The sequence below is a fragment of the Chlorocebus sabaeus genome, chromosome 17 (genome assembly GCF_047675955.1).
Source record: "Chlorocebus sabaeus isolate Y175 chromosome 17, mChlSab1.0.hap1, whole genome shotgun sequence".
Classification (NCBI taxonomy): Eukaryota; Metazoa; Chordata; class Mammalia; order Primates; family Cercopithecidae; genus Chlorocebus; species Chlorocebus sabaeus.
Window position 1 is genome coordinate 10,346,718 of NC_132920.1, and position 24,256 is coordinate 10,370,973.

Sequence of the window (24,256 nt, forward strand, 5' to 3'; positions counted from 1 at the left end):
CTCAACCCTATAACTGAGTGGCTTAGGAGATCTGTAACTGGGATGAAGCAGCTGTTGGCTTCATGCCGTCCTCTAACTTGATTATTCTTTGGACACGTTAGGCAAGCATTAGTGATTGATAATGACGCTAATTAACCCCTTTCCTTTCCAAACAGTAAACTGCTGCCAGCAGGATGCTACAAACAATAAATATAAAACACTGCATACATCAATATCTGTTTAAAGCACAACTTCATTTGGGCACATTTAACTGTACTGCTCTTTCAGTTAACAATTGGGTATTTATTCAAGTACTTCTCCAAAAGCCAAAGGGGGAGGCAGAGGAAGAAAGAGGGTTAAGAAAAGGAGCCTGTGGCTTTAAGACCACAAAATGCTGTCATACCTGTCAGCTGCAGCAAAGTTAAGCTCTAATGGAAACCATGCATAATTTTTTTTTTTTATTTCAAGTCTACACTTTTAAAAAACTTAATTAATCCAGCTTTGTTCTTAACCTATTTAAACTTAACGCAAGGCTGATGACCACAGATGATTTTTTTCTTTGTGGGGGAAAGTAGCTCTCCTGCCTGACATGGAATTATTGTGAATTTACTCTTGGCTGACAAAAGGAATGGGGAGACATTGTCTCTTTCAGAGAGTGGTAAAATGTATATGTTAAGCAGGATTTGGGGAAACCAGGGCAAATTTGATCTGATTATGCAGTCGAACATAACCTGAGTTGTAAAGAAATGTACATTAAATTTGGAATTTTGATAAATGAATATTCCTAGCAAGTGAATAAAATGTATTCAATTAACTAAAACCCTGTGCACTTCTGAACTGAAGTGGAATCGACTGTAATTGATTTATTTGAAACCAGAGGTTAAGGACTGAATTAGCTAAGTACAACTGGGTATTTCAAGCCACTGACTTCTCAAATGTCAAATCCCTTCTATTTTAAATATTATTTCAGCTGCGGGGCATTGCAGTCCTGATGGTAGTTCCATCAAGAACGCAAATTATATTAATATTCGGTTTTGGGGAGGAATGGATGGGACTGTAATTTTTAAAGGGTGTTAGAGAATAGAGGGGGTAATTATGACTACCAAACTCGAAGGAGCATTGTGTTTCCATAAAAATTGGGTGCGGTAATTAGCATATCCTGGCAAGCATTGTTAGAATTCAACTATGTATCTTAATTTAGTTTAGTCCAAAAAAAATCACTTGTTAGTTTACAAACACCTGTCCTGTCAACTAGTCACCATGTGTTTTAGAAAGTATACATCGGTCACCACAGAGAAAGCCAAAATCCACACAGCCTTTGGTTAGCCCAATAAAAGTTATTTTTAATACAATCTCTCTAATCCTCCCATTTCTTAAAAATATACATAACTTCTTTTAAATTTTTTGTTTAAAGAAAAAGAAAAAGAGAGGGTGACAATATCATGATCCTCAAAATGTCCAACTACCGAATAAAAATAACTAATTCTCTGCATTTGGAAACCACTGTTTATTATGACCTTGTAATGTTCTAACCCACTATTTCCTTTCTGTCTTTCTCAGGATGCAAGGATTATATTGGGTTCAGGTTTTCCAACATAACAAGCATCTGTAAATCCAGATATGAATGAATGGTATTTAATAAGATTGTTTTCATTTTAAAATGAGTATTTATGTGTCGTTGGAGACAGAGCAGCAATGTATGGCTGTTTATGAATGCTATTGTGCCTGAGGTTAGGATCCCCCACACAATCTGAGATGCAGCCAAGAAAAACAGCCCTGATAGACAATGCTTCACTTCACCTGCTACAATGCTGTGTGCATTTCATTTCTGTCAAGAGTATGTACAGTTAGGGTTCATTCGCCTCATTATTTTGTTACATCTACGTTACAGTTAACCAGTCTCTCTAGGAAATAATAAATAACCGCTTTAAAAAACAATTGCCGCATTGCGTTCTGAGAATACACTTTCCATTTGAATTCTTTTTTAAACCCACCATTGTTATGAATTCTCTGGCTTCGGAAAATAGAATTTAGACTTCACCAACTCTCGTTCGTTTGTCGAGATTGATTTTACACTGCCTTCCATAAGGAGATTAGAAAGCAAAAGGCTGCAAAATGGACACTCTCTAATGCTTTGCTTCCTTGGTCCTTCGGAATGTCAGAGCACAGTACAAAAGTGAAATCTCCACCACTGTGTCTACCTAGACACTTGTTCTGTGACCTTCCCTCGAAACCTTCCAGTTAACCACCTCCTTTTGCTTGTTAAAAATCCTCTTCACTTCCAAAGCAAAGAATTTCCAAATCAGTTTACAAAAGCTCTGGATTCGCCATCTTTATGCACAGGAAGTCCTTCCTTCTCTCAGAGCTCAGCACACAGTCCTCTTATTGTAGAAGACAGATAGGAGAGGTCTGGAGAGGCAGGCTTCACAGCCCTCCCCCATCCTCCCCACCCCACCTCAGAGAACATTTTGTATTTCTAAAAGGTCCTAAGAGGAGCCCTGTGGTGATAGGAAGGAGTGGGCTGGCATTTAGGGGGCAAGCAGGAAAGATTCCAGGGATCAACATCATTTCCCAGTCCCCTTTCTACCTCGAGAGCTACTGAAGAACAGCACAGTAGTAAATTCATCTCTAAATAAAATATGAAAATAAATGGGAGACAATTTGCTCTCTCTTTCCCTGCTCCATGTATATTTCTGCCACTATTCCTTTTCTCCCACCAGAAAACTAGAGCTGGTCTGAGCTCATTTGCCTATCTTAGCCACCGAGTAGCCTGAGCAAGCAAGTGAAGGCTGAAGTCGGTATTTCCTTTGTGCTAATGAACTAACAATTTAAATCTCAGTTATCCTCTGAGACAAATTCCAAAGCAGTTATGAGGGGAAGGGGGGCGCTGTTAGGCGGGGGGCCTGCTGGTGGGAAGGTTCTTCTGCTCTTCTCTTCTCCATCTTCCTTGTCATCCTTAACATTTGGTCCTGGAGATTTTATATTTTGGTTTCCAAAACACAAATGAAAACCTAAAGGATCAACATAAATAAAATAAAACTTTATTTTTAATAATAAAATTAATGTTTCTAGTAAGGAAAAGACAGTATGTCATTCCTTTAGCAGTACAATCTTTTATCCAAAAGAATACATTGGGTTTTATTGTGTCATTTGTCTGAATACAGACTCAGTGGAATATCTAAATGATACCCTGCTCTGAACTCCAAGTTGAAAGTAAGTTTTTATTATACTTGAGGGAAACAATGGGTTCAGCTGCTTATTGCAAGGAGCAATTGCCAAGGGAGAGTTAAACTCAATTACTGTAACCATACTGAATAAAAAATACTGCCAAGAACAAAAATACGCCTGGGTAAAGACAGCCACTGAATAAAAAAAAATCGACATAAAGCGTATCAAATATTTATTTATCTGGGCAACAAAGGACTATGATACATTGACAGGCATGGAAACTACTGCCAGCACAACTCAGTACAATGCAACTAGAACTGCTTCCAATATGGCCAGTGAAAATACAGAATACCAGGTGGTCCCAAATGTTTGAAGTTCTTTGAACAAAAAGAGAGAGGAGAGACAGACAGCGATAGAGAGACAGAGAGAGAGAGAGAGAAAGGAAAATTCCCTAACCCTTGGTTTAAAGACAATATTCATTTATTGCTCAAATGATGCCTTTAAGGGAGGACAGTGGAATAAAATAAACTTTTTTTTTCTCCCTACAATACATAGAAGGGTTATCAAACCACTCAAGTTTAAAAATCTTTCCAGGGTCCAATATCACTTTTTTTCTTTCAATTCAATGAAAAGCTAAATGTAATAATACTAATTACAGATAAAATTTTATTTTACCTTTTATAAATTTGTCCAGCTGTTTGTCATCTTTAACATGCTACAACAGGGCTAAATTCATGAATCCCAGAGAGCAAAATCCCCCAAACATTGGATTTCTAAATCAGTACCATGAACCACATGAAGAACTAATAGGGAAGATTCAAAACCCACTAAACAAGAGGTAAACGAGATCAGATAAATAAAAAAAAAAAAAAGGCTTAAAACAGACTCACCATATTTACAATTCCCATTAAATTACACATAAATAAATATATACAGAGACGTGAACACTGATTCCCTTATATAACTGCGAATCGTGTTGCCAGAGAAACTTCAAGTTGGTCGCTTTACCTTAAAGAGGAAAAACTTCTACAACTGAAGACATGACATGGAACTTCGTGTATTTGTGTTCAAGTTTATTCACAATACTGATAAAAATGTTGTCATCATCCTTTTGGTTTTTTTTTTTTTTAAAGTATGGCTACAATCTGAACTGATGTAAGGGAAGGTGGTGACTCAGTCCCATGAAGCGCATATAATTTTTTTTATTTTTACTTTTTTTTTAGAAAAAAGTTTTAAATTTTTGTTGTTGCTGTTGTTGATTTGTTGTTTTGTTTAAAAAAAAAGAAAGGGGGTCCACAAACTCGGCAGAACTTTTCTCTGCTGGCTTCACGGCCTGTTCTGTTCTCTTAGGCTCCACATGAGGGCACAGGGGTGTGGGAGCGGGTGGGGAAGTCGAGGCGGGCGCAGAGTCGGAGCGGCTACCCCACTGACAGTCGAGAGAGCAGTTCCGGAGACTCGGAGGGGGACCCAAGGGCAGCGGCGGCGGCGGCAGCAGCAGCAGCAGTAGCAGCAGCAGCAGGAAGGGTTGCTGATCCCGGAGCTGTCACCCGCCGGTGGGTGGGCGCGCGGGGACTGGTGAGGCGTGGGAGGGGCAGATCGGGAGGAGGCCTCACTTTCTGTGCTTCTCCTCTTTGTCACTGCTTTTGGCGTTGTTGTCCGTGTGGCTGTTGGGGTTGTTGCTGAGGTACATTTTGTCCATGGCCTTGAGGGCCTCGGTGAGATAGTTCTGCAGGGCCGTGACCGCGGCACACACCGCGGGGCTGCCGAAGCCGTGGGAGATGAGGTTGAAGTGGGTCAAGCAGCTCTGGATGCCGGGTTCCAGGATGGGGTTGGGCCGTGAGTTCCCCAGGGGAGATCGGTCCTGAGCCAGCAGGTCGGTGAACTCTTTGCATATCTGTCTGCAGCACAAGTGGAGCAGAGAGAGAGACATAAGGCTCCACTTTGGGCAGCACCAGCAGCGAAGAGAAAACCTCTCTCCCTGCAGCCACCTCTGCCGGGATCCAGGCAGCACCTGACATGACCCAAGGCCCCAGAGACACACAGGGTGGCCACATGTTGGGAGACCCAGCCACCTTTCAGTGACCACGAAACCATCTCTCTTTATTTAACTGCAAGCCCTTCCTATCTTCACAAATGACTCTCTCTCTCTCTCCTCTCAGATATGTTAAACTTCTAGTCTCACCTGTCTCCCTCACACCAAACATCCAAGACATAGGAAACCATTGCAAACATTGGAAGAGAAAGAAAGAAGTCAGGCAGACCGGAAGTCAGAAACAGGAGCAACTTGCCAACATTATGCTGCAGCCATCGGCTTTCCTATTCAAAATGTCATAAAGACCCTCTTCCCTGCTCCTCTAGAGACCTCAGCAGCAGTTTGTAGAATGAAGTTCCCACTCATTCACCTTCAAATCAAATTCAGGTGAATTTGGATAGAAAGACAAAACTTTACGAGGGATTACTTTGCCTTTAAAAAACAATAACAAAAAAACAAAACAGGCTAACACCAAAAAAACCCTGTTACTTGGAGATAATTCAAAGTAGTGTTTGGGAAGAAGAAACAGACATTTCAATTTCCCATTCCTCCTCTTTCCCCACATAACTCAAAAAAATACTGCAGGGAAACTGTGAAGATGTGTGTGCTTAGGTAGCCTGGGGAAGAGGACGAAAGTTGAAATTTCACAGAGGTAGATGAGGCCTGAACTCAGGAAGCTCTGCCCCTGAATCTGGGAAGCAAGGGCTAGCTGGGGCCTTCCAGGGGCAGCAGCAGCCTGGCCTGGGGGGCTGGGGAGGGGGATGAATGAGGAGCCAGGGCTGGCTCCCTTCTCCAAGGCCAGCTGATGTCCCCAGGCCAGAAACAGGGTCCCACCCAAGGCCTCAGCTTCTGCCCTCTGCTTCCATGCCCTCCTGTGACATCAACTTTGATAATTAAGGGCTTCCAAACAAGCCTTTTAATTTCCAGAAAACATATCAAAACAGTCATTTTCTTTTCACACACCACCTGGAGAAGCCTATTCAGCCCAGGCACCGAAGGGAATATAACTTGGGCCATTTTGAAATCTATTTGACTTCTCGCCTGTGGGCTAAAACTTCTGTGGGGTGTGGGTCTCTGTGTGTGTGTGTGTGTGTGTGTGTGTGGCACTTTCGAGAAGGGGTTGTGAAAGGAAGGTAAGAAATGGAATAACGGATTAAGGTTGAAACTAGGACAGCTTCTGGCTTGCACATTTTGCAGGCCACTGTTTAATCTTTGCCCTTGGAGAACATATTGATAGGAGACAAAAACTGATAGAGGTAAGCCTGTTACACCTTTGAGGATTTGATTCTGGTCTTTCTGAAACAACACAGTTACAAATCCACCCTCAACTTCAATCAAACCCCTCCTACAACCCACTCCCACACACATTCATTAAAAAAAAAAAAGAGAGAGAGAAAATGGGGACAGATGAGAGGAAAAAGATGGGAGCACCCTAACAATCCCACCTGTATTTCTTCTTTAACATAGACCACGGTTTATAAGACAGTGTTATAACTGCAACAAAGCTGATTAACACCAAAGGAAAACAAGGGAGAAGGAAGAGCAAAAACGATTTTTGTTTCTCCTGACAACCAGACACAGAGACCCTGCAGAGGTAAATGCCTTACTTTGTAGCCAGGAGCATGTTTTTTCTTGTCACTTGCTCATTGGGATCGGAATGTTGTCGGTTGAGAAATTCAGCTACTGCTTTGGCAGGAAATTCGGTTTCACACACATACCCAAAGTCCCTGGCTAGGTGGACAGCTTCTCCTGGCAAGACGGGAGAGGAGGGAGCCAGTGTGAGAGAATGAAGAGTGGGGATCCCAACTTCCTCCCCACTACCAACTCCCTAATTCCCTTCACCCCAGATGTTGCAGGAAACACAAACTACTTGTTTTCTCATTTCAGGCATTTTATTTCCTTCTCTGTAGGATCTGGTGGATGCATTTACCAGGAAAAATGACCACTTCTCCTAGAGGGCCAAGAAGACTTGAAAATGTAAATCCCATCCACCAACCTCCAGTCCCATCCCCCACCCTAAATGACATGTCTCCAAATTCTCTTTTAAAATGCTTATTGTATTCCAACTTCACACCTATCAATACATTCACAAATGATATTCATAATTACTCCTTGAGCTTTTCTGCAAGGGAACAACTGAGGGGTTACATTTTAACTTGATCACATAAATTATCTGTTCATCCAAACCGATTAACCAAGAGGATTTGAGGGTCACTCCACTGAGTCTGTCTGTGTTGTTGATTTTCGAATCTTTGGTTTTAATTTCCTGAACCAGTTGGTTTTTACTGCAGGGCTTCCTGCCATTAGCTCCAGCTCCGGAAGAACGCATGCGCCAATTAGAGCATCAAAGCCCTCTCCGCAGAGCTTGTTTCCATAAAATGGAGCGGATCACAAACAATAACAGTTCTCCAGAAACTGCCTCCCTGCTACAGAACTCAACCCCCAAACCCAGACGAACTCCACGCTACACCCTAAGCCACCACTACCATTTTCTTGGCTTATAATTCTTTTGGAGTATGAATAGTGGGTTCTCTATGGACTGTTAGGATTTTTAATGTAATGCTACTGTAGTTGAGTTTCTGGCACTGAATAATTGCTGATTTCCTAAAGTTATATTACTACCAATCTCTGACATCATCAACAAAAGGAATTCATAGGATTCTTCCTCAAATATACGGTTTTAAACATTTTAAAACATAATTTACAAAGCTAGAAAAATGGAATTATAATATAGCTCCTCATATACAAGATGTGAATAAAATAAAATGACTTCTTTAAATATACATGCTAGTTTCTGGTAATTAAAGTAACTTTTTTTTCCCCTGTTAGCATGAGACATTTACAATAAGACACAAAGAAAAACACAGGAGAGCTATAGATTCATTCCAGTACACCAAAACGTAGGCCAATCTTGTATCAGAAAAACTTAATCTAGAGGCACCAGGAATGTGAGTGGCTTCTGGTGACAGTTATCTAGAGCAGGGAGTGAGGATAAGGGTTGGCTTTTTGTTTTGAGGCATTTGGAAGGGTGTGTGTGTGTTTAAAGCTACCAGGAGAAACTTTTTGCAATGCTTATATTTCTTTTATCTTTCCATATCCACACAATCCAGAATCAAAAACTGCTCACTTTTCTTCTTCTCCAAGAGAAAAAAGCACAATTAAAGAGATAAGGGAGCATACGTTTGGAAAACAAAAACCTGAAAGGGCACATAACCCTGAGCTTTCAGGATGGGCTTAAATCAGGACGCAGGTCAAAGATTCCCAAATTAATTCAGGAAGTAATGGTCACGCATTTCTCAAACGCAGATGTCAGAATAACTTAAGTGATTTACTGCTGAGCCCTTTAAAAGAGAGAGAAACTTGGAGAATGTGCAGTTCTTAAACTTGTGCATTGTTTAGCTCGGAATTAGGCTGGGGAGGTGTAACTTTATGGTAGAGGAAACGAAGGGAGAAGGATGAAGGTATAGGAGTATATGCAAATGTTTCTTTTTGCCATGAAAGAATTCTGTTCACATCTGGCTATATTCTCTGCAAAGATGAAACTGCCCAACTGACACAAAATACAACCAAACATCTGGCCACTAAATATTATCCATTTTCCAAGAAGGAAGTTCCTTCTAGTTAGCAAGTGGATTCGCTTACCCTCTACTAGTGATGTGAGCAGGGTAACGTTGGCAGCTTTACGTCTCCCTGCAGGCAGATTTAATCCTATTTTGTCCAGTTTTTCTCTTAAAGATCTTCCTCCATTTTTAGACTTCGCCCTGTTTCACAAATATATGCGAGAAAGGGATTTAGAAAACATTGGGTTGCTGTGCACCACATTAAAATCATTGTGAAAGCTTCCTAAAATGTGCTTTCAAAAACTGAGAAGCTTGGCCCCAAGACATTTAAAGGGGGGAAACCTAGGAATAGTACAGAAAGTTCATAGGAGATCAACGCCTGTTAAACTGTAAAGCACCCCCTATGTTCAGTTATTATTGCAACTCTTGTGGCAGGTTGGAAGGTTTGATTTCCCAACTCTCTAAAGAAGAACCACAAACAAACAAACACAGCCCCATCTCTAGGGTTTGAGGTATTCTTGAGTTCAACTGATTACTGTATATTTTCCCTGCTGTTACAATCACACAAATCCCAATGGGGTCTTTAAAACTGTCTTTGCAAGATACGCTGTTAGGTTGTTCCGAGTAACCAAAGTTATCATCACTCACGTTTCTTGCTCTGGCTCTAGCCCCAAAGGGAAATTCATTTCGCCAACTGTTTACGTGCCATGTCACCAGCCTAACTGGAAATGTCAAAGGCTGATATCAGCCCTTAAAAGTTTCACTGATTTCAGAGACAATGGAGGCAGTTCTAAACAGATGTCTAAATAGAATCCCATAATCAGAAAGTGGTTAAGATAAATTGTTTAAATAAAACAGCAAATTAATTAATTTCAGATTTTATTCCCTACTCAAGTGCTCTTTAATTGTGTGGATTAGATTATACTCCCCTAGGTAAACAGTCTCCAATATTGGGGATGGGGGAAGGGAAGGAAAAAGCAGAGGGCAAGGAAAAGATCTGTGTGAGTGAAAGATTACAAAGAGAAAGCAAAATGACTGTGCAGGAGGAAGAAAATACTAGAATGGCTGATGTTAAAACCTTCCAAAAAATTATCTTTATAGGCTTTGTGTGGGATATAGCCACTAGAACGGAACTGCGGGTCCATAAACAGATAGGTAAATGAATAACCGTCAAAACAATGAAGTTCTCAGTATTATTAAAGAAAGAGAGAAGAAACCTATTATCCGGGTAAGTTCAACACAAGCCCCACAATTCACAACGTGCGGTGGAATCCTAGGGGTAGGAAGCCCACAACAGGGAGAAACCTGCCCTGAGGGAAGGTGCTTTATCTTGCTGACCCTTATAGAATCTTATCTACTAAATGGATCCCTCAGACCTCGCAGGGGTGAGGTAAGAATCCCTGGCCATGTATGTAACAGATGCATTCCTTGGTAGTGACTACACACAATGCACGTAAACATGCTCGCACGCAGCCTGGCACACATCAGGGCCCCAGTAAGATGGAATCATCATCATATGCAAACGCCTATAGTACGGGGGGTCGGGAGGTGAGAGCGAAAGGGGGGCATGGCGTGTGGACTCAAGAGGACACCATTCTCTTCCTTTAGTTAAAAACCATTCTATTAAAACCCTATACAAGGCACGACCGATTATCCTCGGAGACCCTACTCAGAGGGGTAAGGCAAAGCGAGGAGCCTGAGAGGAACTTTTCCTGGGCTTGCAAGGTGTGCGCGAAGAGGAAAAAAGGTGGCTGCACGGCGCCCCGCGGCTGCAGCGGCCGGGACTGAGCCCGCGGAGGAGCGAGCTGCGCTTGCGCAAGGAGCAGGGCGGGGCGGAGGACCCCGCGAGCGCGCGGCAGCGAACGACGCGCGCACCAAAACACGCTCGCGAGAAGGCAGCGGAGAGCGCAGGCGCGCGCCGAACGCCCGCCGCCCCCATCCCTGATCCCGCCCACTTGGCTCTACGCTCTTTTCTCCGCCCCTTTTCCTTTCCCGCGTAGGGAGGGCCGCGGCGCGAGGCCGGTTTGCGTCGCAGCCGCCGCCGCCGCCGCCGCCGCCGCCGCCGCCGGCGCAAGCGCAGTGGTTCCCCCGGCCGCAGGGCGGGGCAGGCGGGGCCGTGCCGGGCCTCACCTCCTGAGCACTCCGCCCAGCAGCGACGCGTTGAGACACTCGGGTGGTGAGAGCCGCCGCTGTACTTCCGCCACCGTGACCTTGTACTTCGAGGTGGAGCTGAGGAGAGAGAGGCGACCCGGAACTGAACAGAAGACTTCGTTGGGGTTCACCACGCCGCCGAAGAGGTTGTCCTTGTTAATAGGGATGGCGGAGACTGCATTGCTGTTGGACTTGGACAGGGACACGGGGCCTGCGGAGACAGAGGGGAGGCCGCGTGTTGGGCGTCATGGATCACCCCCAAATCCTGCCCGACCCCGGCCTTCATCCCGGCCAAGGTCGGCTCCCAGGCTTTGGGCCACAGTCCCCGCTTTTCCGTCCGCCTCTGAAATTCTGTGGCTCTGCTACTTCCCTTCCTCGGCCTCGAGACCCTCCCTGCCTCACGCGGCGGCCTGGAGGCGGCCCTGCCCTCCCCCAGTCAGCCTGGCCAGCGTTTCTGCCTTGACCCTTTCCCCTTCGCCGTCAAAGGTGCTCTCTAGAGATGGGTGGTGAAATTGGTGACCCCTGAGGCTCTGAGCATCCTAGCGGAGTGGGCCCCAGATGAGGTCCAGGAGCACGGGTTCAGGGTTCAGAGAGGGAGTTACATTTGCAAACCAAGAGCAAGTTACTTGTACTTTAGGGGTTTTGCTGGGTGAGGGGTTTAGTGTCGGGGAAAAACTGCTTCAAAGACCTATTACTAAAATCAGCCGAGAATTTAGATGGCTAAACGCTGTAAACGAGCGTTTTAATTGAGGCACCACGCTGGGAAGTGGTGGATTTTGTTGTCCACACCACACGTCCAGTCTTTTTGATAAATAGGCCCTTTCCTATGTTCAATTTTGAAAACGTCTCAGTTTTGGAGATCCATTCCAAGGCCCGTTTTGAACTGCGGAGTGGGGAGGGAAGAAGAGGCCTACAGTGGAATACTAGCAATGTGCCCTTTTGTTAAGTAAATATTAATAGCCCCTCTCTGCTAAAGCGCCTTTATGGGGAAAGTGGATATATATACTTCCTAGTTAAAACCATAAGCTCTTTATTGTTGGACTACCATTGTTAGGAAAAAAACAGAAGACCTGCAGAAAGTATACTAATGCATTACGTTTCTCAGCATCAATGTAATTCAGATGCATCCACAGTCATTTAAGTACAGTATGCATTGTATTTTAAAATTCCATTTGGAGACATAATGTGCACACAGTCTCATCAGTGTTCCTTATGCGTTCTTTAATGGGGATATGCTAGACGTATAGGGAGGTGGGGGGCTCTAGGTTTTGGATAGATCACTTGTGACATTAATAGCTCTGGGGAGGCTAATAGAGACAATAGGAGTTAAACGAACTCTTGAGAGATTACTAATAAAAGAGCCAATTATCATGTCGACTTGGAAAGAGCATCTCTTAAGATTTATCCCTTGCACATCTAATTTGACGTGACAAAGACTTCACAGATGCAAAAATGAAACTTTAAACTAGCTAACAATATACTGATTGGGGTTAGAAATGAGAACAGTTTTATATAGCATCGTCCTCTGGTGGTGCCTAGAATCCTGAAATGTAACATTGCCACCATAACCAAAAAGAAGCTGCTACCAAGAGTGAATAGCATTTAATTCAGTAAACTTTATTTCTACTCACTAAACACAATACAAATTACAAATCCATTCAAATCACTTGACACTTTTCTAACAATTTCTGCTGTGAACAAGTATGGTAATAATCCTCACACCTTCAAGATACTAATTTTAACCAAAAGGTAAAATTTTGTTAACCTAATTCACAAAGTTCCAAGACCTTTAAACATCTAGCAAGAAACTAAATTGAAGAACATGAATTTTTTTTCCCCTCTGCTAAAGAGTGCTTTTTATCATCTGTCCTTACATTAATGTTAAATTATTTGTACTATTTTAGCATTTTACACTTCTTAACCCTCATCCACGCAATGGATTAAACTATTAAACTGTTTCAAAATTGAAATGCCACTTCCAAATCAGTTCCACTACTGTACATTTTGTGTGTGTGTCCAAATATCATTAAACTAAATTAAATGGTCAAATCATGAGTCAGAACAAAGCTAGCCTGTTGGCATTACCAACATACTGAAAGCTGATTATTTAAGCATTGCTGTTCTGTGCCTATCTATTTGCTAATTCTGAGCCTTTAGGAAATCCTATTTGGAAAAAATAAACACAGCTCTGCAAGTTCTTTTAAATAGCACTCTGCCTGTAAGGACATGCTTGGAATGCAGAAGGAAATGGCTTACCTTTCTTAATTACAGTTTGATCTGGGATGTTAATACCCGGGTCTTCTACGTGCTGCAACAAAAGGATACACATGGATGTAAGTGTATAATCAAAACAAAAGGAAATGAATATTCCCTCCAAGATGGGAGGAGGGGAAGGTGCAGAATCAAAATTCCCCCTCCCGTATAATGACATTTATATGTAAACATCTCATCTTGGCTTATTGGAATTTGGGGCTTTGCAACTCAAGAGGTTTCACTGCACGCCCATGGCCAATTTCTCCTCCTCCAGCAAATGATCCATGTTTAAAAGGCGTGGAGATGAGGAATAAAACTTTCTTTGGAAATTAAATCAAGTGTTGGAGCACCTAATCATTCTCAGTCAGTTCAACATTTAGAAATGTACCTAGCTTTAGATTGGCGCCTCAGCGGCTTCTGAATTGAGCAATTCCAGTGTTCAGGCAGCGAAAGCCAGAGAAACACAATAGAAATGACAGGGGCGGAAATAACAGGAGAGTGTTGGAAAAGGTTTAGGTAGTACAATAAAGACCAAACACATACACACCTTTATGGAAAACTCCAAATAAATTTTTAGACTACTGCCTGAGCCTGGATGTGACAGGAATATGAAAATGATTAAAAACAAAAAACCTTTGAGCTTGCTTTCCTGTTGTCCAGCAGCAGGTTTGTCGTTGGTGTGGGGTGTTTTTCTTTTTCTTTTTTTTTTTTTACAGATGGATGGGTATACGTGTGTGCGCTAGAGTCAAAACGTGATTAGAAAGTAAAATGAAATCATGTTTTCTAATGCAGAAACTGACAGGCAATATAATGTCTGGCTGTGTTTACAAATTAGCACCAGAGCTGCTGAGATAGAAGATTTTGCAATCATTAGCAAACACAGGCATTACCATTTAAAAAACTATTACTTCCTTCTCTAGTCTTTGTCCAACAATAATACTGATTCGAACATTTTCCATTCTGTCTTGGATTTATGCTCCTGTTAATTGTGCCTGATCGCAATGATTCCGGGTGGATGGTACTAAGTTGCTTTATTACAGGTTTTATTATACTCAATGCTCTCATTTGTAACTTGCCTAAAGTGCTTCTGGATTTAAGTATAATTAAATTGAGAAATGTTCAGAAATGACTACTGCTGCAGTTCTTGTGTTTTTAACTATATGGGGAAATATGATCCCTTTATGCATGCACCCTAAACCCATAAAGTAAATGTAGTGTGGCATAATACTTTCATTTGTGTTATTTCTAGACCTTGTCCATACAGGGAAGACTGTTAAGTTTAAAACCCCACTGAGATATTAATGATTAAATAATTTTCACCATCGATCTGATTTTCTTAAATATTTAGCAGTTATACTTACTAAAGGTTAACTGTTGCAGCAATGGGAAAAAATTGAAAACAACCTTTTTCTTGACCCAAATTCCTTTGAAAGAATTTTTTTCTTAAAAGATGGGGGAGGAAGAGGGAAGAACACCAACTGGGTTTCCTTGTTTTTATTTCGTCTTTTGGTTAATTTCTGGTACCGACCAATTTTGCCACAAAGAGTGAGTATACAGGTGTTAAGAATTCACCTTGAAATTTTTGCAAAGTAGAGCAATTCTAATTCACAGTAGTTCCAAAAGCTTGCAACATTATTTTGCAATTCAAATCTTTTCAAAGAACAAGCAAGGAAAAGATTCAGAGTGCTTTGGGAAAGGGAACTAAAACGATCATAACTCCTATTTCATGTTTAAATTGCTCTTACATAAATTAGTGCTCCTCTCACTTCCAAAACAATGCACTGTTAAGTATCAGTTCCTAAAAACATGTAAGTATGAACACACACATACAGACATACAGTGCTCACTAAACCTTATACTAGATCAAGTGCCTACTTTCCTGCCTTCCATGCAAGGGCTGCTAAACATAACCAACAAATTTCAGTGACTAACTGGGCCAAATGAGAGATGTAATAAATTTTCTATTTTCCTATGGAACTTAAATAATGTTTTAAATTCACCAAGCAAGCAGGTAAGTTCATCTGACCATTTTCCTTACAATCTAATGTAGTAATCATTAAACTGTCAACGGACATACTGCTGCAATATTTGATGCAGTAATTTGAAATAGCATTTTAGCAAAAATCACATCCAGATACATTTCCTCTCCAAAGAAAAGCAGCTTTAACAGAAGCCTTTACAGCTTTAATAAAATTATTGGCTTGCTCTAATTCCATTTCAGGAAGGTTGCGAGGAAACCATAAATACATAGAATTGAAGCAGAGGTACTGGTTTAAGTTTAATTCCAGAAAGTATTTTCAAATTATCAATAGCCTTGTTTGCATTGTAAATAGTAAATGTGCTAATGCCATGCTTCTTTAGAAATTATTTTAAACTGCATTTATTGATAACTAAATTAGAACTCAATGTATTACCCAATAGTCTCAAAACATTTAATTTAATATGGGGTGTAGCAGGTTCTGATAGGCGTTGGGAACCCAGCTAATGATTTATGAGGTCACCACTTAGCACCCCTAGGAAGAGAAGAAGGCTGCATTTTAATGTCCCTCTGCTTGGATTTGCTACTTAGTTTTTCTTTAATCAGGATAGGGTGTACACGTAACTTTCAGGTTTCACTTGTGCTTATAAAATCCGGTTAAAATGATCTTAGTATGTCTTTTACACTTCCTTTTACATTTTGAGGACATTTAATGAGCTCTTTGGTTGCATTTAACATCATTCCCAGGACAGGGAGAGATCTCCACGCCAGACTCAGCGGTGGAAGTAGATCTTTTAGCAATTGAGACAGTTTACTGTCGTCGAGAGGAAGTTATTGTTAATGGTGACATTGGTCTGATTTATCTGTGTTGGTGGAAATGGTAATGCAGGCATTGTTTGAGGGAGCTCCAGGAACCATTGTTCTGGGGCAGAACTCGCAACTACTTTGTGTGGTTCCTCAAAACGTCCCCCCCCTCCCCGCCCCCGAATAAAATGTTTTTAAAAGGAAATATTGGGGAGTACCAGGGCCCACCGACTCTATGTTCCAAGTATCCTTTTTGGGGGTAGGCGAGAAGGGGGCTGTGTTCTCTCCCGCGCGGGTCGCGCGGCCTCTTACCGGGACCTCCTCGATGGCATGAGGTAAGGAGTGGATCGAGAGGTCTCCGAGTCCTGAGCTGAGCGCGTGTGGGCCGTGCAGGAGGTCCTCGTGCCGCCTGTAGTCCCTGCGAGGATCCAGGCCCGACAGCTGGTGAGGCAGCCCCCGGTGCGTGTGCAGGAGCCCTGACTCCTGGCTCTGCCTCTGACCGGGCCAGCCTGGGTGCTGCGGCTGCGGCTGGGCGTGCAGGGGGTTCAGGCTGTAGGGGTCGTTGACGTGGGAGTAAGGATCTTGCGACTGGGGGTAGATAGGCTGGTAGGGTGGGGGAAAGTAGGGGGGCTGGAAGTCGGCATTGGGGGTGTGGGACAGCGGCGGGGCGCTTGTGTAGGGAGATTGACCTACAGTGCCCAGCTGGGGCAACCGTGCCGTCCCGTTGCTGGTGCCGTCGTGACGGTCCTAGAAGAGAGCGAGAGCAAAGGTAAAGAACAAGGAATCAAGCGTCGAGCTACAATTATCCACACAAAATCCACTTGACAAGCCTGCGTGGGAAAGCCCCCGTTCCCGTTGGCTGGCCGCCGGGAAAAAATCAGCTCTAAGTTCTTTTCAGGAAATACCCACAAGTGAAACAGACCCTCCAACAACGCAGAGGAACTGTATATGTAGAGGCACAAGAGACTATTCAAGCGTTTCTTTCAAAGAGGGGAAGAGATAGAAAAGGGTCTCCTGGAACACAGCCCATTAAACTGCAGCGTGAAACCTCTCTTAAGCAAAATTAAAATTCCTCCTAAATACTAAACAGCAGAAGCGGCCTTTTCTTTTCCCCCTATTTGAACCTGTCTGCCACTGCGTTACTATTATCTTGTATTTATTTGGAGAGAAAAAAATCGTAAACGTTCAAAGACTATTACCGTTTCATGACTATTTAAATAGAAACATATTTCGCAGAGGGGCTGTAACGAAAACACACGTTTAAATTACCAGCTTAAAGAAGGTTTTAACTGCAGGATCGGGGGTTGTCTTTTCCGCTTCCTCAGTTAGGAGCCTTTCTCTCGACAGAGTCGATTTATGGTTTGGATAGGGAAAGGGGGAGGTCAAGTCAAAGTTTAAAATAGAAAGATTCAGCCTTATTGGGTTTAAAAGAGAGAGGTGCACCCCGGGGCGGAGGCCCCCCGCCCCTTCCACCTCAGCCCCAAAGGGCAGAAGAAACGCCTGACTATAGGTTTCTCTATTGCAATTCGCTTGCAAAACAAGCGAACAGAGTTGATTCCAGGGACGGCGAACCCTCGGCGGTTCAGCCGCAGGCCCCGAGGGTAGGGGGCACACCGGGCTGCACTTTTCCTGCAGACAGATTAAGCATCAAATGTTGAGAACATCTCGGGAACAAGTGAAGACGCAAGGAAATCAAGATGAACGTGGGAAGAAACACGCCTTGGGAAGCAGCGGCGAGGTAGGTCTGCGTGCTCGGAGAGGTCGAGCGGGGACTGGGGTAGGAGGTAATGCATTCGATTTAGGGATGAAAAAGAACGAGAGAAAGGCGGAAGGTGGGGTGGGGGATGCAAATGGAGGGGGTGTCCTGAAGGAAAGCTGGGCGTGAAACCCGAGGTTTCGGGCAGCTCCACGGCACCAGGTTTCCAGAATCGAATTCCTAAAGAAACAGGAACGGGGTGGGGGTGGGACTCACCATAGCTGAAAAACTGTGAACTAACATCTGCGAAGAGTCTGGGGTAACGAGTCAGGGTGGAAAAAAACAAGCAAGCCTGGAGCGCCCGGCTGCCCCGCCGCCCGAGCGCGCCCCACACAAAAGGCGCCGAGAGCCCCGCGCGACCCAGGACTCCAGTCACGGCGCCGACGCTCCCCGGAGCGCGGGAGCCCGGCTCGGATCCATCCGAACTTGAACCACCGATTCGCGCGGCGCCTTCAGCTGGTCGAACCCACGGTCTCTATCCTGCCGCGACTGGTTATGATTCAAAGTTCTTTAAAAATGAAAAACCCCAAAAAAGGAAAAAGGAAAAAGTATGTGTAAGTGTGTGGGTGCGTGCGTGTTCCTTAATCCGTGTCTCCCCCTCTTTTCTTAGCGGCGGCTTCGCTTGAGCTTCTAATAACCGCGCTGGGCAGCGTTCCTGGAGCCTCCTAATAGCAGATATTCATGACTATTAATATTACACGAATACTTAATAAGGGAAGAATGCCTGGAAATCGAGCGTGAAGCGGAGAGGCAACTCGCGCCGGAGCCGGCTCTCAATGCAGTCCATTGACGGGAGTCTCAGTGTAGCAAATCGGAGTGGGGAGAGGGAGCGCGAGAGACAAAAAGCGGGCGAGAGAGGGAGCGGGCGAGCGCGCGGGGGGCCGCGGCGCGGCGTCTGGCGAATCACAGGGAAGGGGCAACATTTTAAAAGGTTGCAGGGCATGCAAAAGTGAAAGAGAAAGAGGCAGAGGGAGACCGAAGGAGAGAGCGCAGACAGGGAGAATGTGTCTGCGTGCGTGTGTGAGAAAGAAAGTGTGGGCGAGGGAGAGGAGCCCGGGGTGGGGAGAGGGGAGGGAGGGAAGGAGGGAGAGCCCGAGAGGAGGAAGGGAGGAAAAGAGGGAGGGAGGGAGGGAGGGAGGAAGGGAGGGGGAGGGGGCCCAGCCAGAGCGCACGGAGGGGGAGGCCGCGGGGGAGGGGGAAGGGGAGAGGAAGCGAGCGAGGACAATCAGACCTAAAAGGCTGGGGCAGACCTCGGGATGCAGCGGGGGTCGTGCGTAGCGGGCAGGAGCTGCTGGGGACCGCGTCCGGGCGCTCGTGGGGCTCTCGGCGCCGCAGGCGCTTCCCGGCCCTGTCTGGCCTCGGGCTCCGCCGCTTCGCAGCCGAGTCTGGGACTCGGGACTCAGCTGCCCGCTGCTGCGCGGCTCCTCCATGACCCCGCGCCCCGCCCGGGACCGGCCCTCTCGCTGCACTGGCCCTCTCCTCGGCTTCCTCTAGAGCTTTCCTCGGACAGGGGCACCGTGCGCTCCCCAGCCACCGTCGCTCTGCCTTCGGCTCTCTGGGGCCGGGGATTCCGGATCGGAAGCCGGGATGCGGGCCGGGGCGCGCACAGACGCTAGGCGGCCCAGCCCGGGCGCCGCTGGCACGGGCTCGCGGCTCCCGGCAAAAACCCGTCCGACTGGCTGGGCCACTCCAGCCTGACGCCCCCCCAGATGACACGACTAGCTCTCCCGGCGTGCTGCCTTTGCCAGTCTACCCGCCAGGTTGTCAGAACAGGCGGCACCTCGTCTTCTGCGTGTCCCTACAGAGCCCCGGCACAATCAGACTGCCCCAAGCCAACTCCGAAACCCGAAATCCCCGCTCCGGCGCTTGCCCGCCGCCACCAAAGTTGTGGAAACAGCTTTGACTTTATTCTCCTCTCTCTCTCCTTTCTTATCTTTTTTGCCTAGCTTACACACGCATTCACACTTGCCCCCACAGGATCCCTCTATGGGTGCAAGTTCATCCCCCACCTAGCCACCCACCCCACCCAGTCGGCGCCTAGAGCCACTCGGAGGTTCGGACCCCGCCCGCCGAGGGCGCCCACACCTGGAGCTGGGTTTCGGCCTCTGCGAAAGTGAAATGCCCGAGCCTCCAGCCAAAGCCCAGACCAGTACAGTATGAACTCTCCTATGAGACGGAGGGGCTCAGTTTCATTCCTCCCTGCCCGCAAAGCTCGCCCCCAGCCTCGAAAACAAAGCTACTGGTCTGACGCGGGGTCCCTGCGCCCCTCCCCCAGCGCGACAGGACCCACCAGAGAAGAACCGGCACCCGTGGGATGTCACCCCGTCCCCATCTACCGGGATGGGGGGCCTGAAAGGAGAAAGATTTAAAATAGTCTTGAGAAAGAAAAGGGAGGAGGGAGCGGGTGACACATCGTTCACATAAACCCAATTTCTGGTTTCCAGTGAAGTCAGGATCTCCGCCCCTGCGCCTGCACACCTCCTGCCTAACATTCTCAGCTCCAAATGCCAAAAACTAAGGGAAAAAAAAAAAAAAAAAAACCAGCAAAAGTTGGGACTGCCACCTATTTATTTAGGTAATCTCCAGCCCTACACACCCCAACCCCGCTCTCGGACTCATTGCTCATTTCAGTGATGGTTGTAACCGTTCCCAGCGCCTCCTGCGGGTGGACCGGTAGCGCTAGGGTCTCCCTTGCTGCCTCAAGAAGGCGAGCTCAGGGGACTCTAGGTTTTAAAATGGGTTCCAAAGCGGCGCGCTCTGTCGGCCCAGCGGGCTCGCGGCACCAGAGGTGGTCCGCAGCCGCGGAAGGATTCCCACGGTCGTTCTGGGCTGGTGCAGAAGCTGGTGCTCCAGTACCCAGCGGCCAGCAGGCTCGGGGAGGCACATCTCCCCACCCCACCCCCACACACCCCCGTGGAGTGCGTCGATCCTGTAGCTTAGAGGGAGAAGCTACTTAGAACTTCTTGGACCACAGAGGATCTGGAGCGAGCCCCGCAGCTGGAAAGAGTGGTCTTAAGTTGAACCCGCTTACAGTAAGATGCAGCCCAGATCACAGCGAAGTGTGGGGGCCCGTCTCTAAAGCCGAGAAGGGAACCGCTTTAGAAAGTGGCGTGGGGGGAAGAAAGGAAAGAATGAATGAATGAATGAATAGAAAGAAGAAGGAATATTAAAGATCGGAGAGGAAGTTGAAGAGAGAAGAGTTTTCTCTTTCCTTTCTGTTCCTGGTGACTTGGGCCCTCAGAATCTCGATGAGGATAACACGAGGAGTGCACAGGCAAGTGCCCAGTTGCCAGCAATTGCTTCAAAAGCCCATGTTCTTCTCTTCGCCCCACTCTTAGGCACAGCCAAAATTGGTCAGAAAGGGGAGTAAAGTGGGACACGGGCTTCAAAGTAGGGAAACCAAAGAAGGGAGCATTCACGTCCTCCCTCTCCAGCTTCTCCCCCGCGTTCTTCGGGCGAATCCGAGGGGCGGGCGCTGCGCTGGGGAAAGTTTGTCCCACCCGCGTTTCGCAGCTGGTTGCAAGGAGAGGAGGAGGAGAGGGAGGGTCGAGCTCGGAGCCTGTGGGCGCACGGATGATCGAGCCGGCGTCGCGCTTACCTCGCAGTCCTCGTACTTGATATTATCTGTCAATTTCCAAAGCATTTTCATGGATCGGCGTGAACGGATATGCCCCTCTCCGTCTCGCACGCAAGTGGAGCTACTCTCTGGGTAAGCGCAAAGTGCTGGCTGCCGGCGGTGAGCGCAGGAGGAGGAGGAGGGAGAAGAGGTGGAGGAGGAGAAGGAGGAGGGCGAGGAGGAGGGCAAGGAGGAGGAGGAGGGCGAGGAGGAAGAGGAGGGCGAGGAGGAGGAGGGCGAGGAGAAGGGCGAGGAGGAGGAGAGAAGGAAAAGAGCTCCCGTGTGCGCTCGGAGATCTCCCTCTAATGGTAGAAACTTTTCCCTTTTCCAGCTCTTTACCAACAGCCTAATCGCCTCATTAGCATATCAACAATAGTCCAATTGCTCGCCAGTACCACAATCTGCCGCCGGCCGCTCCGACACAGGTATAAAGGCCTCTCTACGCCGCGAACTTGCTTCTAGAGCGCACTCCAGCCTGCGAACTGATAAAACCTTCCTTGAGCTCCGCCGCGAGCCCCTGTCCCAGCACCACCTCTCTTACCCCAATTCCGCCACATTCCCCTTCCTTTCTCTCTCCGCTTCCTTTTCTCCAGAGATGCCTTCTGCAAAGCCCGGCACTGCTCAAAGTCCAAGCCGCCACGCCTGGGGCCCGGCTTCTAGCACTTCTCCCTTAACCCTACTACAACGATCCGAGCTGCCCTTTTGGCCCCGTGCAATTTTATTAGAAATCATTATCCCTTTCGCAATTAAACATAACCACCAAACCAAGACCGGCGAAGTCACTCCAAAATTTTTGCCCAACAAGGGATCGCCTCCGCTTGCGGCAGCCACCCCCTCGGGCCGCAGCGCCTTGGGAGTTTTATTGGCTTTGAGCTTTCCCCCAGGTTGGAGATTCTGCCAAGCGACTCCGGTGGCTCTGCTGGGGTTTGCAATCCCTTAATTGCGGCGTGTAAAATAAAAGTTGTACCCTGAAGAGGTTACTTGACAGCTCCGGGGGTTAAACAATTTTCCTTCCGTTTGTGTGAAGCTAGGGCCAACTGACAGTTCAACTTGGTGTTCGGGCTAAGGTTTCCTAGGTGCGACTTGGACACGAATACAGAACTCCTATGGAACTGCACACCCGCTTCTGAAGTTGAGCCGAAATACAGACATGTGTGTGCCTGCAAGTCTAGATACCGTCTCATGCATGCATCAAAATAAGTCACCGGGAACCGACTCTTAGCTGTGTTAATCTGCTCTAGTTTTCCCAAGATTCCCCTTTTTAATTAAAGCAGGGAGAGTTCCTTCATGATTTGGTGATGCTACTAACGCAGGCGTGCTCGCGAGGCAGAGCCCGGCTGCCGCGCAACCTGGAGGCCTGGGAGCCACCTCCTCATCCAGATTGGTCAGTCCGGGCTTTTGGACTCCTCACAGGAGACTGCTGGCTCTTCTGGGGCGTTTATCTCTTTCGTTTTTGGGATTTTTTTTAAGTAAGAAGAAAAAGAAAAGGACCTAATGTGACACTATGAAATACAGAGGAATTAATTTTCCTGGCTGAGCTTCCTCGTTTGTCCTCCAAAAGAAAGTTACCTCTGTCTTTTCTCTGCTGTATGTGCAAACTCCTTAACTACACTAGGTCCCACCTCAGAGTTGCTCCAGTAAGGACCTTTGATTCATCTGGGCTTGTTTCTCGAAAACCTCCAGGCCTCCCAGGTTTCCACCGGGCGTCCCTAAAAGGGGATGGGAACTGTGGCAGATGGGAGCATTTCCACACAGGTGGAAGGAAGGCAGAAGCTGGGAGAACTCCCCATTCCACCCAAAGCTGCAGAAGGGGAATTCTCCCTCCAAACACCCCAACGAACTCCCCAAACCTAGCAGAGTAGGCAGAAGGCTCCAAAAAGCTAAGGAGAAGCCAGAGCTGGCAAGGGGCCTCAGAGCCCCCCAGGGAGCCCTCCCCATGCTCTGGGCGCTCCCTAGCCCCACCTGAACTGAGCACAATCCCTCGGCTGAACCAGACTGGAGGCTTGGCGCCGCCCTCCGTCCAGAAAATGGTCGACTTTCCAGGGCTAGACCCTACAGGGCGGTCCCAGCCTGTCGCCAGTGCAGTGGTTTGAAGTCAGGATCTGGGCTGCCAGGGGCACCGACACCCTCCTAGCAGCAGCCACAGCCTGAGCAGGCCAAATCCTAGGCCTGAGAGCATGGGTTTTTACACTCCGTAGACGTCGCCGCGGTGTGCGTAAGGGAACTCCAAGTTTCGCTTTCTTGCCCTCTGCGGGCTTGGGAAGGCCGCACTCCATCCTCTGCAACCCCATTTCAACCCCCTTCCCACGTCCCCGCTGCCCTGCGCAGGACAGATCTCCGGCTCCGCACCCGCCGGGGCTGCTAAACTGTTGTTGTATTCCCGCTGAGGGCGCCATTGAGGTGCAGATTGGGACCTGCGGACTCTGGACTGCCGCCCCGGGTGTAGACGCTGATGAAAGGCCCGGGCGAGCGCCAGGGTCGCCTCTGGAGCCAGCCGAGCTGCGTTTGTGCCAGCGTCATTACCACGCTAAGTCGCTTCATTGCATGTCAATGCTCCGTCAGGGCCAGAACCCCGGGACAGCAGCGCCAGGCCTGGGGTTGGGCGTCGGAGATCCAGGCCTGATGTGAGGGCCATAAAATGGGCGTCGGGGGGAACAGGGAGTATTTGTGTGAGAGACAGAGTCACAAAGAGAAAAAGACAGTGAGAGGCCAGAATGACTGTTTTCTCCGATTGCCAATGCCCAGTGGGAGCCGGGAGCCCAACAGGCCCAGCCCAGCAGATTCGGCCCCTCCGGGCCCCAAATTCGCTCGCCCCACCCGAGATCCAGGCCTCTAGCCACTTGCCTAACTGAGCCCGCAGGAGCCCGGCCCGCGGCTCCCTCCTTCCTCCTCCTGCGGCAGTCTCGCGGCTTTCAAACCTTAGTGGAACCCACAGAAGGCCCAGTCCCAGGTCAAAGCT

At 47.1% G+C, this 24,256-nt stretch overlaps 1 protein-coding gene across 2 annotated transcripts; it reads right to left on the reverse strand.

Annotated features, from left to right (window-relative positions):
- Nucleotides 1–3,362: 3,362 nt before the first annotated feature.
- TFAP2A (transcription factor AP-2 alpha) lies at nt 3,363–21,383 on the reverse strand. 2 transcript variants are annotated; one of them, XM_007973729.3, is made up of 7 exons: nt 21,280–21,383; nt 16,238–16,672; nt 13,147–13,198; nt 10,870–11,101; nt 8,822–8,940; nt 6,787–6,928; nt 3,363–5,045 (listed from the first exon to the last, which is right to left on the reverse strand). In XM_007973729.3, the coding sequence occupies exons 1-7, from the start codon at nt 21,328–21,330 to the stop codon at nt 4,757–4,759; spliced, it is 1,320 nt and encodes a 439-aa protein (XP_007971920.1). In that variant the 5' UTR covers nt 21,331–21,383; the 3' UTR covers nt 3,363–4,756. The 2 variants fall into 2 exon arrangements, with proteins under 2 accessions (XP_007971920.1, XP_007971919.1); XM_007973728.3 differs by lacking the exon at nt 21,280–21,383 and adding an exon at nt 17,898–18,716.
- Nucleotides 21,384–24,256: the final 2,873 nt, after the last annotated feature.